The 17369-nt window shown below is 44.6% G+C and overlaps 1 protein-coding gene and 1 long non-coding RNA gene across 2 annotated transcripts; both read right to left on the reverse strand.

Annotated features, from left to right (window-relative positions):
- Positions 1 to 4271: 4271 nt before the first annotated feature.
- Positions 4272 to 5153, reverse strand: LOC134185187 (uncharacterized). Its single transcript, XM_062652969.1, has one exon. It carries the CDS (start codon positions 5151 to 5153, stop codon positions 4272 to 4274), a length of 882 nt encoding a protein of 293 aa, XP_062508953.1.
- A 9189-nt stretch (positions 5154 to 14342) lies between these two features.
- LOC134186225 (uncharacterized) lies at positions 14343 to 15123 on the reverse strand. Its single transcript, XR_009970931.1, has 3 exons — positions 14930 to 15123; positions 14762 to 14860; positions 14343 to 14685 (listed from the first exon to the last, which is right to left on the reverse strand). It is a non-coding gene; the product is annotated as an uncharacterized LOC134186225 (long non-coding RNA).
- Between the last annotated feature and the right edge of the window lie 2246 nt (positions 15124 to 17369).

The following is a 17369-nucleotide window of genomic DNA, read 5'->3' on the forward strand; positions in this document are numbered from 1 at the left end:
CACAAAAGAAAAATAAACGCCAAATCTACCAGCAAACGAAACAGCCGCCTATCGGTCCGTTCCTTTTCCACGGCCTCTGTGCAGAGCCTGTCTCTACTCCCGCCTCGCAGAAAGCCGGTCCGCTTGTGCTGATTTCTTCACGACTACTGACGCGGGCGTGTCTCGTCACTCTCCTACTTTATGGCTGCGGAGGCCGCAGCGCAAGCGTGCCGGTACGAACATGACGGGTAGCCTTTGCATCCACCTGGACTAAAATTCCACTTCTTGCACGTTGGGTGGTCTGCAAAACCGGGACCAACAGCACGACCTGTACCTTCCACCGATGACTGCCGAGGCGTGAGGTAAGGCGCGCTTTGCTCAAAACCACCGCTTTTGGGGAGTGACGCTGTGACAGGTGACAGTACGCACTCTTTTAACTTGTGGTCACCTTCGCCGCAATTCTCGCACGAAGCCGCTGCTGATGCCCGAGCTGCCAGAAACGATGTGGCGTATAGCGACGGTAACGGCTTCCCCCACCTTAAGGCGGAGTTTGCTGCCGCTATCTTCCGGAAGTGCACGTCGTAGCTCCTCCAGTCGTCGCCTCCGTGTCGCTGCGACTCTCTCACGATCATGCGTAGGAACGTAGCGCATGCGATGAGGGTGCGCCTCGGCCACCACGGCGGCGTACGTCACAAAGCACTGCACCCACGTCATGAGGCTGTTGACCCACCGCGGTTGCCGTTGCCCGCTGACGTGCCTAGACTCCGTGTCTGCCAGTCGCTGCAGCTCCATATTGTCAGGCAACAGCTCTGCTAGGTCAAAGTAGTCCAGCGGCTGGATGCACCAGACGAGTTTTTCCGAGATAGGCGGAGAGGCTTCACCGAGCGAGAACCAGCTGGACTGCAGCGCGCCACAACCCGTTGGGACATCTAAGATAGGAGGGAGAGTGGAGCTCCCGACTCTGCTGCAGCACGTGCCCCTGCATCCATCAGTGCCACGTGCTCCAGTGCACTGGGATCGGGCATGTCTCCCAGACCTAACACAGGACTACTCCGTTAATCCCCGTATTTTGTATGCCAACAGCGGTGTGTGTGTGTCCGAGACAATTGTACCGTGCGCTAAGTGACGGTTGGCCTGCTGCCGCTCGAAACGAGGTGGCGTGCTGCCTTGAAAAGATGGCTCGCTGCCGTTCCGATGAACAAGGTGGCTTGCTGCCTCGGCCTCGTTCTCCGCTCCTTGCGACTCCCGTGCCGTAGTTGCCCCCAGCAACCAGTCACGTGATACCACGAGACACCTATACGCAACGACGCGCGCTACCAAATATGCCAACCACTTACCCTACTTTGCATCGTGACTTCCTCTCCCGCCGATGCTGTGCTACATTGCTGCGTATATCAGAAGAAAAGGCCGCAGGCTTGCTCTCTGGTCACGTTGCACCGCGCTGCTATCTTTCTTTCTTGCTGCCAACTGGTGGTGGCTCGCTGGCCCGATGCTCGCCAATACCTTCGCAGCCGTCCGTGCGCAACGCCCGCGCTTGACAGAAACCCATGGCGCCACACCCGTGTCGCGTGTTTGAGAGAAAAAAGGCCAACATCTCCCGCAATGCCGCATCACTATTAGTTTTTTTAAACCCGCGCGCTGCCTGCCCTTGAGAGCTGGACGCGGACAAAATTACCGCCACCCGTGGCGAGCATGCAGACTTGTCGCGTGGTACTTGCGTCCGTCAGCGTACGTACGCACGACGGCCGCGGAAGTTATCACCTACTGCTTAGCTGCGCCAATGCCGGAAGCATGCAATTTTTCGATCCAGCCTGTGCGCGCTCCAATGTACAGCCGGCACGCAAAGAAACCGCTTGTAAGAAGGTAGCGATAGTGTAAGAGTGATCTCACCTGATGCAGCAGAACCAGCAAGGGAGGCTGTTCCACCCCTCGAGTAGCGAGCGCGGCCACCGCTTGTGCTGCCGCTGACTTCGCTGCCGCTTCCAACATCGACTGCAAGCGTTGTTCAGTTAGCCCGATGGCCGTGTCCTGGTCCACTGCGGAATTGAGTTGCTCGTTGTTCACCATAAGCTCTTGACCGAAAGAAGAACGTCCACACGCGCAAACTGCAAAACGTGCTATGTAACTGCGCATGACTCGCGGGAAGAAACCTTGCGCCACTACCGTCTGCGCATGACATGCGGGAACACACAAGACTTGCCTACCGTGCACTCCTGCGGCCGATGACTCATCGCGCGCGCTGTCAAGGCGGAGTCAACTATGTGTAACTTCGTTAAACATTATACTTGTGAGACATAGATGACAAATCTGTAGTAACCTCCTTATAAAAATCAGCAAAACTGTTTCTAAAGACTGTGAGCTTCATCTTCTCCAGGTATGTTTCCAGAAAGTGAGGCATCAGATGTTGTTGTGGCTGTAAAGTAGGTCGTACCAAATGTCTGTCTGAACATAGTTGGAGTAACGAAAATGAAATTGTCGGGTAGAATTGCAACTGGAAACAAAAGCTGCTGGTGCAGTTGTTTTTACTTGTCTGAAACCAAGACCTCCCAAACGCATGGGTAACATCGCCTGTTGCCATGCATGATTAGGTAAAGAAGCATGTATCAATATTTCCAGAGAATGACGAAGGGCTGCATCAAATGCAGTAAAACGAGACATGGTATGGTTAGAAAGGACAGTTAGAAGAATGTGATTGATCTTGATACGATTGAAGAAGATGGAACTCAATTTGTGAATTTTTGAGATCAGGTAAGCGACTCTGCATTTGAAGAGCCACACGTTTGCTAATAAACTCATCAAAAAAGTGATCAGACCCAATTATTGGAGAACCAAGAAGTTCTGCTAAACTTTCGATCAAACAGATTCGACGCATGGTGGGTGTACACACACACACACACACACACACACACACACACACACACACACACACACACACACACACACACACACACACACACACACACGCACGCACGCACGCACACACACACACACACACACACACACACACACACAGTAACTAGATACATGACCCGTGATACTGCATAGCGTTCTGACGGAAGAGACGCAGTGTGTGGACACGTCACGTGTAATTTTTGTTGCGAGGTCCCAGATGTGCTGAATGAATTCGAATCTTGCTGTTCGCGCTTATTTCAATAAATCGACATTTCCTGTGTAGCGCTTGCTGCAAAGAACGTGTAGGTTGGATTTTGTGCAAATGTAATCGGAATTAGGAGAGAAACGAAAGCGCTAGAAAAGTAAGTTCCATCGGCAAGAAATATTTGATTGCTCGAAGATTTGCGAAGGACGACGACACGTAAAGTGTACACAAGACTGGTGTGGGCGTGTGTTCGAATAAACTGGAAAGTGTAGCGTTTGCGTCATCGAGAAATTTTACGCGAGGGTCGATCCTTCGAGAGGGGACCCAGTGCATAATTTTGAATTATTACGCAAACTTTCCTCTTCGCGTGCCAAGTGTGAGTGTCGATTTCGGTTGCGAACGGACACAAGACGTGGCCGCCTATCGCAAACACACACACACACACACACACACACACACACACACACACACACACACACACACACACACACACACACACACGCATGCAAGCACAAACACACACAGCTTTATATATACTAGATACATGTCGACTTGAAGTCGGTATCTTTTATTGCGTTATAGACATAATCTAATGGTGGTAAGAAGACCATTTATCTCAAATGAATGTTGCTAGTACTACCCTCAGCCTGCCCTATGGGCGGTGGCAATCTGTGCGGCGGCAATCTATCGCCCGGACGGACGCACGCACACAAAAGCGGCCCGGTGAGCCGGCTCACTCCGACTGCAGCGGACGCATCTTGCACTCTACCAGTTGTGGGAATTATGGCGTACAGCTGGCGAGCGCACGTCACATCCGCATACACTCGACTAATTTTGAACAAACAAACTCCATTTCAAAACGCCAAAGTCTCGTTTCTGGCCATGGCCGTCGGAGGCAGTCCGGGCATACAGACATCCATCCATCCGTCCACACAGACGGAAGCGTGAGTTGGCGTATTACAGTATAGGATATTAATTTCTTTGACTAAATTCGACATTTCTATTCAAAAACAATTTTGAAAAGAAAAGAAATTCTAAACACAGCTGCATGCCTATCATAAAATTACTTCAGAGTGTTTGCTTTCATTATAATTATTATTGCCGCATTTGTCATGAATCTGGAAACACAGTGTACCTTGTCTGTAGTAAACTAAATCCAAGTGACACGATAAAATCTCCTCCGAAATCCAATCTATCAGGCATGAAGAGACAATTTCTTGCATCCCATCCATAACACATCAACAGGCGATGTCAAATTGTGTGACAACGATTCGAGGACTCTCGTCTCCAAGTTATAATCGTGAACGTGCCGGAATTTGTACATGTCTCGATAGTAAGAATACAACTCTCCGGACGCGAAACCGAATCCGTAGATATCGAGCTCACTACATAAATGTAGAGAAAAGACGACGGCATACATACCGGATGTCGAATAACGCGCCGATTTGATGTGATAAAATTTCCTAAAGTTTGACATGAGGTTAAACGTAGAGGTAATGATATGCTGAGAAATGGCAAAAACCGGTCCATGTTTCGAGCACAATCTGTCAATTTGGCTAATTCCTCTTTGATGGTAATATTGTACAATCATTGTTTCTTTTCTTATATTTTGTAGACACTTTCCCGCTTTCCCGATTGATCGATTGATGATTGAGACGTCGGGCACGCGTTTGCCAACATATTTCTGGTAGGGATAAATCGGAGCGTCGTTTATTCGTATGACGACGTCGTGTGCGTCGATCTCATCACCGTATCTCTGCTTCAGCAGCTTTCCCGATGAACCGACTAGAGCACAGGACGACCTCGATTTCGCGTTGAGAAACCTGTACCTGGAGAAGACACTTTTGTCGGGAAGAGACAACGTTGAACTCGCGCCTTTTGTTATCTGACAAAGGAAGAGGGGGGTCGTGCTCTGACAGCCCAATTCTTTCCATAATGTGGTTTGATTGTTGATTTCAATGTTCTGTACCGTTAGATTGGCGGCAACGCTAGCATTCCTGTGCAATGTTTGATTGCTGATAACGTTATCCTTCCTGCGCAATAATTGATTACTGACGACACTATCATTACTGCGCATGCGCAATGTTTGATTGCTGTCATTGCTGCGCATGCGCAATATTTGATTACTAACGACGCTTTCGTTGCTGTGCAAGCTATTCATCTCTTTTGCTACTTCATGGTGTAAAAAAATTTTCAGATCTGTGGACAGTAAACGACTGTGGATGTGACTGTCATTCAGACGAAGGTAGTAAGTTGATGCGACCAGCACGACAAATAATGCAGTTATTGTTAGCAAGCAAAAAGGAAGTCCAAGTGAGCGAATACGAGTCGAACCGTTGTGCGGTGATTTTCTAAAAAACATCGACAATCGTAAGTCTCATGAAACTCATCAAAAGCAGTTATTGATTTCAACTTTAATGCCGAAATGATAAATATTTCAATTGTGTGTACACAGTCCTATATAAGCAAAGGTTTTTCTAGTATGGTTCTCTGTTTTCTGACGTCATAAGTAGACACAAATTTTATTAAATGTATTATATGTGTAGCATTTTATATAATAGACTAACCCTCACCCGCCCTATGGGCGGTAAGAACTGCGCTAACACCTAGATAGTAGCTACGTCTAAGCGAAGAAACGTAAAAATTAACTGTCGCCAGTCGTCCGGTATTTGGTACGTAGAGTAGCCCCCATCTCACTGTAGGGCGAGCTCACGTGTTACTCTAGAGACAAAATCTACAGACACACACACACACACACACACACACACACACACACACACACACACACACACGCACACGCACACGCACACGCACGCACCACACCACACCACACCACACCACACCACACCACACCACACCACACCACACCACACCACACCACACCACACCACACCACACCACACCACACCACACCACACCACACCACACCACACCACACCACACCGCACACGCACACGCACACGCAGACGCACGCACACACACACACACACACACACACACACACACACACACACTCTCACACACACACACACACACACACACACACACACACACACACACACACTCACACTTATTTCGCAAGTTTTCAATCTACTCAGCTGCAGCTCGCGTTGGAACGTACAATACACATTGCTTTATTAATTAAACTCTGACAGCAAGCGGGCGCATCTTGCACTCTACTATACCACTAGAGAATGACGTGCCTGACGTGCCTGGCGAGTCCACGTCAAATCGCCCCGCCCTATGGGCGGTAGCAACTCTTCCCACCTCACACTCTTCCCACACAAAAACGTCATGATCTATTCGTGGAGAATGACGCCACTTCCGCAATGAAGACGCACCTTCCGCGTAGATATGTACGGACGCACGCACGCACGAACACGCGGCCCGGTGAGCCGGCTTAACACCTTTGACTGCAGCGGGCGCATCTTGCACTCTACTCTAGACCAGAGGATGGCATACGGTGGCTGGCGAGCACGCGTCACATCCGCATACTCGGTTAGTTGAACAAACAAACTCCGGCACATCTCATTCAGGCCGCCAAAGTCACGATTCTGGCCGTCGTTGACCGTTCGTCTCCAACGGCCGATCTCGACCCTTCCGCTGCGTTTTGCGGCGATCCGAGACCGGCGTCGTGTCGATCTGCGCGTTACAGACATCCAGACAGACAGACAAACAGACGGAAGTGTGGGTTGGCGTATCGTTCCTTGTTTGCATGCAAATTGTTCGGCGAGTATGTCAGGTTGGCATTAAAAGTCACGTGAGCAGTATTAACAAACAAACATTTGGTTGACTTCCAATTTTCCTCAAGACAATATCGTTAATTCAGTGTTTTGCTTAGGATTTTCGGAGTGGTGGTTGGGTATCTGCTGCATTAAGGGGTGTGGTCTATTTCTGACAAGAAAGCGCCAAACAGAACGTATCGCACTGTTGATGGTCTATGATCTGAAAGAGCAGACAACGAAAGCTGCAACTTTTGTCAATAGTCGGAAACTGCGTTGTCCATGCAGTCCCAAATTTAGACTATATGGCATTAAACGTCTGCCATCCATTAGAGCAAGTAAACCACTAGCTAAAATAAATAGCGGTGGTCGGAACATGCGGAGTGATGGTCAGTGTTTGTGAGTGATGGTCACACTCCGACCACCATGGGCAGAACCCTGCCGTTAGGCTACTACATAGAAAAGCATTACTTATCATACAGCTAATCAAGCAGCCAGGATCTTGTACCATGCGTTTCTGCTGCATTTAATTAACTATATATATACATATATATATATATATATATATATATATATATATATATATATATATATATATAGCTAGAGACGAGAATTTTGTGATGGCACGTGCATTCCCACTCCGTCCATCCCGCTTTCGTTGCCTATATATGCCTAACATCAAGTGCCATCTATAGACACATGTAAAGAGAATGTACCACCCTATCACAGAGTTAGACCTATTCCTCTAGTTGATCATCAGTGTTCGAAATTCCCACTCGACTACTCGCCATTGGCGAGTCCAAATCGAAGTTGGCGAGTGGAAGGTAGCTGTCCACTCGCCAGAGATTAGCAGAGAATCGGGCAGGCGTGTTGAGAATTGTAGTCAGGTGTTGAGTTTACGTATTCTGTAGGGCTAATTGTGTACATAAGCATCGAAAAGCGGATGTTGGCTGTCAGAATCGCAATCCTATTTATCTAAATTGTCCATTTATATTGTATTGTGGAAAAGGACAGTTACTTAAAACAGCTGCTGAAACCGCAATCTCATTACACAAACAATATGACTGCACACCTGCAAACCTTCTTGTGAAACCAGACATGCCTAGTGATGTTTTCTGAGTCATTGCAGTAATACACTCTTGTCATCTAGGCCTAAATGCTATTACCTATCTGTCTGTTCAAATTCACTTGTAGGCTTCTTCCAATGCAATATCATGACTATAGTCTAGAGCCGCCTTTCAGAAACCATCCAAAAATGTTTTAGTCGCCTACAATATATGCAGTAAGTTGTAAGGGAGTAGATAGTTTCATACCCAAATGTTGGTAGCAAATTCAATCTACTCTTAGGGTCAAGAGCACACAAGGGCTTGCTCACAGCTACATGTATATTGCAGTCCACATGCACAAATTTTACAGTACAGCTCAAGAATCTAAGATGAACATGTACATGGTAGGTGTACATGAATCTATATTAAAACAGTGGTATAGAGCTTTTGCGCATGGTTAGTTTAGTCTATTGGATAATGATGGAGATGTGAACACCATGGTCAGTTCTAAATGTCGAGACCTTTGATCCTACATAGACTATTAGTTTCTATATTGTGGTCAAAATTAGGAAAACTTAAGAGGCATCTTTATATTGCACCTTATGGCAACAAAAATCGTCTACAACAAAAGAATTGAGAATGATGACAAGCACGAGGATAAAATGTAATGCACTTGTATTTTTGTTGTAAACAAAGTCAATCAGTAATACACATAAGTATAGTCTAGTCATTACTGCAGATTCTGTTACACAACCACTACTAACTTTTAGACATAGGTGGCTTTTCACTTAATAAATAATTAATTAAAATGGGAAGTGTGTATCTATCATAGTTTTAATGATATTATTTCATATCATATAACTTCTCAAAACAAACAATATAATTTTTACAAGTTTCAACAGAAATTTACTTTGTTTTTGTAACTGTACCAGTTACTAAAATATATTAATATAATATTAATTTATGCATGAATAATGACGCTCTACAACAGCCCCCAGCAACCGCTTGCATACCTACCAGCCCAATTAGCGCCGAATGGCTAGAAACGAATTCCCGCAATTGGGTGCCTCGTTCCTGTCTAGAGACACAACTTCTTACCTTGAGTTCTCCGTCCGTCTGCATGAGCAACGTGGATTTCTATCATTCATGAGTAAGCCGAGCCGGTGAAATGACTGATAACGTAGTGGTCGATATCCCGTACTCTCGTAACCGTAATCTCTAGGGTAGACAAACGGCTTCTAGAAAAAATGTTTATTACGCTGTAGCAGACCAGCTAGCATCTTTGTATATAGTGCGTTAACGTCACAACCAAGTGATATCCTGGAAGTCGCCATCCTAGGGGGCAAGCGTATTAGCATGGTTTAGAGTTACTGTGTTTTTGGCTGCCACAATCGTAGAAGCCAGGGCAGCAACATCCGTTTTTATTCTATACCGGCTATACTAACCAGTCAGGAACCTGAAACGCGTCATCTGAGCAACAGACGACGGGCAGCGTGGATCTCTAGCATAAACAGAAAGGACTGGAAACCGTCGCAGCATTCGCGTGTTTGCTCTGAACACTTTCCAGCGTTCTAGCTAGCCAACCGTCAATATGACGTCATTAAATATAATGACGTCAATTAATGACGTCATCAAATGTTTGATGTTGACATATTTGGTAACTGATATCATAAAATTACTTTATCTGTTTTCTAGTTGTATTAGAGTCAGATGCATGTATATTAGTAGTAGTAGTAGTAGTAGTAGTAGTATATTGTTGTAAGCTTACATGAGCAAGCTTACAACGTCATTTACCAAAAAGCTGGCCTCAATGATATCTGAGAAAAAGGACACTCCATACGGTAGCGTGATCAACTGGCTAAGATGTCGACTCGGGTTCGCACTCCTAAGAGCTTCCATAATGTGCATCAGGGGCAGCAGGTGCAAACGCTACGTCAGGCCGGAAAACAATATTCTCCTGGCTACGTCTGAGGGGCACCTGGCCTCCTCAGCTTAGTGACTTTACTGTACATGACATAGTAGTAGTAAAAGTTGTACTATTGTATATGACAGTAATTGTTTAGTAGTAGTAATAGTTTATTGCCATTCGCTGTAGGTTGCCGTTTGTGTATACGTAGTCTGCTATTGTTTCAAATACACCATATCTTCTCAGTATATTGTTGTACGTAGATATCCTACGTTTCATAGATGAGACAAAATACAATAGACGTAAACTACAATTTTAAGAGAAGTGCGGCTTGCTAACTGTAACAAAATGTCAGAAGACTCTATGTAAGTCTTGAAGTACTGCATGATTGGTAGGCTATTCAATAAAATTGCCACTCAGATCTTTCTAAATAAACCTTATTGAACATAACCTTGTTAAACATAACACAGGCAGACAGACAGATACAGTAGATTATTATAATGACAGGTTGACTTAAAACTGGGATTATAAGTTGACCTAAGAGAGTAAGGGTGTACAAAACATGAAATTGAAGGTACACAGTAATTAGTAGAACCCCTGCTGCAATAATAACAGTCTCACTAGCGCTTCTTGTGTAAAAGGCCAACAGGAACTCACCTCAAACATTAACTAAAATTTTAGGAGACAATGCAGTCTAAGTTTACCAGATGTCTGACACGAAAATATGTATTGTTCTGTAGCAACTCTGGGACCATCAAGACCACTAATGTCTTTAGATCCATGATGCCACACTATGCTATGCTAAGGCTTTCCAATTCTGTTCCCAACCGTCACTAAATGCTGTTTTCCCCACTCTAAACGTCCCTTCCCTCTCCCAACCGTCAAAATGACGGTACTGACAGTACTGGCGAGAACATTGGTTTCGTACCTACTATCAGGGAGTGCGGTAGCACTCCCTATATCGGGATGCGAAGAATCTAAAATGGCGCCCCATACAAAAGTATCCAAACGCATCCGAACCGGATCTCTCAGAACTCATTACTGAGATCTCGGACCCACGTAGCGCTCAACTTCAAACGTTCCTAATGGTAGCCAGACTATCACTGCTGACACTAAGCGCCTCAGAAGCCAGCTATCGGCAAGTAAAAAAACCCGATTTATTCTTTCACATTTCACATTTCACATTTCACTTTTGTCAGCCAGGCTAGCGCCTCACTCGAAGCAGCTACAACGACGAGAGTCACACCAAACGATTCGCTCTTGTCCGAAGAATTGCACTGACCCAACAGCTAGAAATGTGCAAAGTCACCTTGTATCAGTCAACTGCTGCCATGCAATTCCACGTACTGCTTCCCACAACGCCATGTTTGCTTCCCACAACGCCATGTTGTTCCGGTCACGTGTGTACATGTGACTACCGTTTGGAAGGCTAGCTGCCAGTTGTCTAGAGCGCTAGGACTGTCATTTCCATTTCAAACTACATACACATACTACTATAGACCGGTCTATTACTGAAGACACCACTGAAATGTCAATGTACATTAATTATAGTGATATGGTTCACTTCGAAGTTGTGCGAAGCTGCATACCCGATTGTTATACTGTCTAAAAAGGTCACTTGAAAAAAAATACCGTAGCTAAACTGGGATGTACAGCATCTAATTACAGCCTGGAATTCCTGGCCTAGGGTGGGAGGGGGGGCGGGACAGAGAGTGCAACCTCCATGTGGTCTGTCCTGGGGTTTTGAACATGAAAGTATTCTCACATGTTCAAACTGCTAAGCACTCCGTTTACTAAAACTGTCGTTTCCATCTAAAAATGTATGAAACAAGTCCAAAAATATATGAAACAAGTCCAAAAACATTTTGAGAAAATGATGGGTATGTACTTATGTCATTTATGCCCATCTCCTACATCACACTCTTTTTACCTATATCGCTTGCAGCAGTTGTGAATGTGCTGTAGGAGATGGGCATAAATGACATAAGCACATACCCATCCCTACATACCCATCATTTTCTCAAAATGTTTTGGACTTGTAGATAATAGGTGGGACTACACTGTTAATTAATTAAAGAAGCATTCCGAAGCTAGTCGGCTCCGTCTGATCTCGTTGGAGTAATCCATGCTAATTGCTAACCAAGTTGGGTATCTAGGCGCAAACCCGACAGATGTACGTTTCGTACGTTTCATAACTTAACTAAAAACTGACGGGAGTTTTTCAAGAACTTCGTCCGCCAAGTGAAGCGTTTCTTGCTCGCCATCAGAGCAAGTGAGTCGTAGCTGCATGACGCATTCACGTTCCTGGAAATGGTCTCTCTGTTGTTTCCATCGTTCCAAGCACGGTGAAAACCATGGTGCTACTTTTAAGACTGTTTAGAGACTGACCTTTTCGTGCGATGTAAGGTACAGTCGCGGAGACCGCCTAGCTAGAGAAAGGTGGACAGTTGAAGTTTCACCTCTTACCTCGGAACAAATTGGTCATCAACCTCGACGCGATTTGTAGTAGCAAGCACTGCGTCGTACCCTGAAAGGCTTTCTCAGGACAGGACGCTCTTCCAGTTGATGCCGCGTTGTCACACTCTGTCCCGTATGTTTACACAGCTGTCAATGCAAAATCGTAACAATCGCATGCAGCGTTATTAAGCCTGGTTCACAATATGACGCCGACGCTCAGTTCAGCGTCAAACTTCAAAGAAACCGCCGCGACGTCGGCGGCATTCTTTGATGTTGATGCCGACGTCGATGCTGGAATAGGTTCATTTCTATTGTCGACGTCGACGTCGACGTCGGCATCAATATTGTGAACCGGGCTTTACATACTCAACGCAAGCGATCACCGATCTAGCTGTACGTTGGTTGCACAGCTAGCCTATGCACCGGCGTAGGAACCGGGGTGGGGGGAGGCTGGGGGATTGCAGCCCTCTCGCTCATTGTAGGAATTGAAAATGTCTGTGCTACAGCTGACTTCTGTAAATCTGTTTACGGTCTAGTTCTTGCTAAAGCCTGGTTAGAAGCGCAGAGTAAAGATAAGGTAATAGTTGTTCGCGTTTGTTACTTTTTACAAAAGAATCGCAAAACAAACGAATTCATCGTTCTTCAAGACGCCAAGCGAAGGTTCCATGGTACCGTGCATCTAGCTCTAAGCACCGTTGCATGCGCACCACCAGCATGTCATCTGCGATCAAGAGAGCAATATGTTCTAAGTAGGACTGATGATGAATGATCGACGTCGTCTTGCAAGAAAGAATCGTGGGAAACGTTGTGTACGCTGCTTTCTTCTGGATCCGGTCGCTAGATGCTAGACATGCATGTCGCTTCACAGTATTTTCTATGCAGCTAGGAGACGTACACCGATCTCTAGCTACAACGAATTAGCGGAACGAAAGATGGCGACGATTCAATAAAAGTATGATAATGATCTGATAGTCCATCTCAACAGTTAATTAATTTATTAACTTCCAGTGATACAAGAGCGCTATACATGCAGAATTGAAACATAACGTAGATAAGAAGCCCGCGCCGTGCAAGAGTTGCGTAGCTGTGTGAATTCGAAGTAGTGTGGGACATTGATGGTATTTAGATAATTATCTTTAATCACATTGATAAATCCAGGTGTTTTCAAAGAATTGCCGTTTACATTCTAGCATCAATTAAGCTAATAATTACTATGATTAATTAATAATAATAACAATAATTTAACAAAATTTAATAAATATACATTGATATTTACAATAAATACACACACACACACACACACACACACACACACACACACACACACACACACACACACACACACACACACACACACACAACGTCACTTCTGTCAATTGTGCTGAATTCGAAGTGTAGTGTGGGAATTGATGATATTTAGTTAATTATCTTTAATAACATCGACGCATCCTTGTGTTTTCAAAGAATTATACATTCAAGCAACAAGCTAATGAATAAATAATGATAATGACAATAAATAGACAAAAATTAATAAAATGTACATTAATATTTATAATAAATACACACGTGCCACACACACACACACACACACACACACACACACACACACACACACATACACACACACACACACACACACACAAACACACACACACACACACACACACACACACGCATGTACACACACACACACACGCATGTACACACGCACACACGCGCACACACACACACACACACACACACACACACACACACACACACACACACACACAACAAGCTAAGCAAACACACACACACACACAGACACACACACACACACAGACACACACACAGACACACACACACACACACACACACACACACACACACACACACACACACACACACACACACACACACAGACAGACACACAGACACACAGACACACACACAGACACACACACACACAGACACACACACACACACACACACACACACACACACACACACACACACACACACACACACACACACTCAAACAACGCTCGTAGCTGTGAAGCGACGGTGTAAACACAGCTTCATTTACTAGTTGTAATCTAAAGACGACTGAACGGAAAACAGACACAAAGTCACCCATGCAGCCGTCTGGTCAGAAAAGCAGACACACAAGTCATTGTTTGCTCGCAGGTATAGATAAACTAACGCAACAAGCCTGAAACTAGTGAAACATAGATATGCTCTATTACCTTCGAATAAGTACTGTCTCCAACAGGTTCTCTAGTAAGGGCAGAGGTAAATGCACAATCTGCTAGAACCGAATCTTCCATTTCAGCTGACATGACGTACGGGGCTCTCGTTGACTAGGGATTCGACGACGCTTTCCATCTTCATTAGCTTCAGCAGTTTGACGCGTACAGTACTGTACTCCTAGCGGCTTGATTAGCTCTTTCATGTAGTCGATAGTCAAGTCAACCAAAGCAGCGCCATCAATCAAGTTTTCTTTCAACAATTCATTCACCAAAGTTAGTGCAACAAATTAATTAATTAATTAAGCAAGAACAGACATCAACATTACCTTCGAACTGAGAGCAGTACTCTTCGTAGTCTTGGCCCCTTAGCCATTCGCACAATTCTTCCACAGTCCACCGAGAAAGTTGTCGTGACATGCTAGGTGCTGAGATCAGAACAACCGAATACTGCAGCTGATGGATATCCTGCGCTCCAATTCCATTGGTTAGAATACCTGCTACAGTCCAGTGAGATAGTCGTTGTGCGTAGATCTGACTACCCGATTTTGCAGCTGATGCGATATTCTAGTCTACTGGCTATACATGCACAGATCTGATGGCTTCAAACATCTCCGGCACATCTAGCGCACTCAGGCACACCATGTCTTTTATTGTGATATGTGCTAATTCGTGTCGTCACGTCATCTAACTCTAGCCTAAGCGAACTCCACCAGCAGTTGATTGCCCAAGTAGAGCAAGAAGAAACAAATATTCCTAAATAAATAAAAAGAGCTGCTGCGGAAATGTCAAACGCTGCAGGCTCAGTTGTCACACTTGAGCCTAAAATTTACGAACAGAGATCTTTGTCCTAGGAGCAAACAGATAGTGGAAATAGTAGTGTAGTTCACAAAGTCATTGTTACAGGAATAGGAAGAGCTGCACTAAAAGTGCCAACTAACTCCGTTACACCACAAACAGGTCTTGATTTGAAGAAGGAAATCAATATTTGCAGGTAATAAAACCGTCATGCAATAAACTTTGTAAATCAATAAAATATGCATGATTAGCTTTTGTTTGACAGCAACTGCAGCCATTGCAACATAGTGAAGTTCTATGGATCAGTACAGATATCAGAAAACCCTCTCAAGGTAGGATCGATTGCTATATAAATGGTGCAGGAGAACTCTGGCGGATTAAATTGCAACTGAGAAACATGAACCACCACATCATATACCAACTGGCTTTGCAATGGCTCAATTTCTTGCACTTGGTATGCTGGATGGAATTAGATATCTACACCAAAATGCCATCATTCATCAAGATTTAAAGCCTGAAAATACCCTGGTAAGCACTTCAATTGACACAAATAGAATAATAATTATTGCAATTGGTTCTCCATTAGTTAATAAGAATCGGAGAAGTACGAATTGCGGACATGGGTTTGGCCAAGTTGTCTGACCACGTAAATGGCACCATGTGTGAAACACCAACGTACATACCACCTGCAAGTAGCTAGTGGAAAACCATATACACTTGGTCAGCGATGTGTTCAGCATTGGAAGCATTCTGTGGGAGATGTGGAACAAATGAAGAGCATATGTAGACAACGTCATTATGGATATGTCAAGGTCAGGATTCTCTGAACGTCGTCCAGATAATGGACACTTTGTTGGAGAAGAGACGCCACATCCGTCTGGAGGTGAGTCTTATCACAATAGAGCTAAAAATTGGGCACGTGTGGCTAGAGCTTGCTGGCCATCTGATCCCAAAGCTCGTCCGCCAGCGGATAAAACACATGCAGCCAGGAAAGCTACTAGTACTGATTAGTTACTGCAAGGAATGTCGATAATGAACTTGTACATGCTGAACAAACAGAATGAGATGAACATGAGTGCATGCAATGTTGTAGTTGCAATGTCTGTGTTTAGCCATATGCATCAATTTTCTTTCAGCAGCCATATGTTTGCTTGCTACAGAGTGAGAGAAGATATCAATGTGGTGTCTTTCTAAATATCAGCTGCGTATTCCGATAATTCTGCCTGCTGGTCTTTTTGGTAAGTTAATTGGCTTGCACAGATCAATCTAAAGTAATACAGTACACAGTACTGTTCAGTACATCAAGTTGCTTACCACATTACTTACATTTTACAGCATGCCATTATAGCCTTGTGTACGAGAAATGGCAATATCGATATCATGCACATAAACCCTCATAAAAACCGTTGCCAGTATAAAGGTAGAAAACTCGTTATGAACACACTCCAAAAAGACATATAGAATTAAAGAGTGAAGATAGACTAGCAGTACATGAGAAGGTGAGAAAAATTGAATAGATTAATTATAATTAATCAAATGACCAACAGTGTCTAGCTGCTGTAAGCTCTAAATTCAAAAAAGCAAAATGCAAGTCATATTTGTAGTAGTTAGTGTTGCACACCATAAATTTGTTGATGAAAACATTTCAAAGACAGCACAATTAATTAAGTTAACAGAATAATAGTTAATGTAACTGTGCACGTATTGAGGATTGCAATTAAGGCAGGTGCCAAAACCTAATGGTGAATCATCCATCGATCGAACCCTCATCTCTATTGGATCCGTACTCTTCTGTGATTCTCCTGAATTAACGAAGCTGTACCACGTCAGTTCCCTGAAGGTGACAACCATCTCTGACATCCAGACTGACATTGCCAAGGCGCAAACCTCGATCTTGGAGGTTGATTAGACATTCAATCAAGCTAGATTTGAAGCCTGGGCGACCCTGGGGCAGAGATTGATGGGTTTCTTAACCTGCAGTTCTTCCACTAACAGAGAATGCACGCAACATTCTGACTGCTGGCTGCCTCAAATGGTCACGTGATCTAGCCCAGAAACCAAACATTGTGTAAACATGGTGTAACAGAATGTTTTATGACTGTGAGCGAACCTGATTGCTCGTCATTTTGCGTTGCATGC

This window comes from Corticium candelabrum, chromosome 10 (assembly GCF_963422355.1).
Source record: "Corticium candelabrum chromosome 10, ooCorCand1.1, whole genome shotgun sequence".
NCBI lineage: Eukaryota > Metazoa > Porifera > Homoscleromorpha > Homosclerophorida > Plakinidae > Corticium > Corticium candelabrum.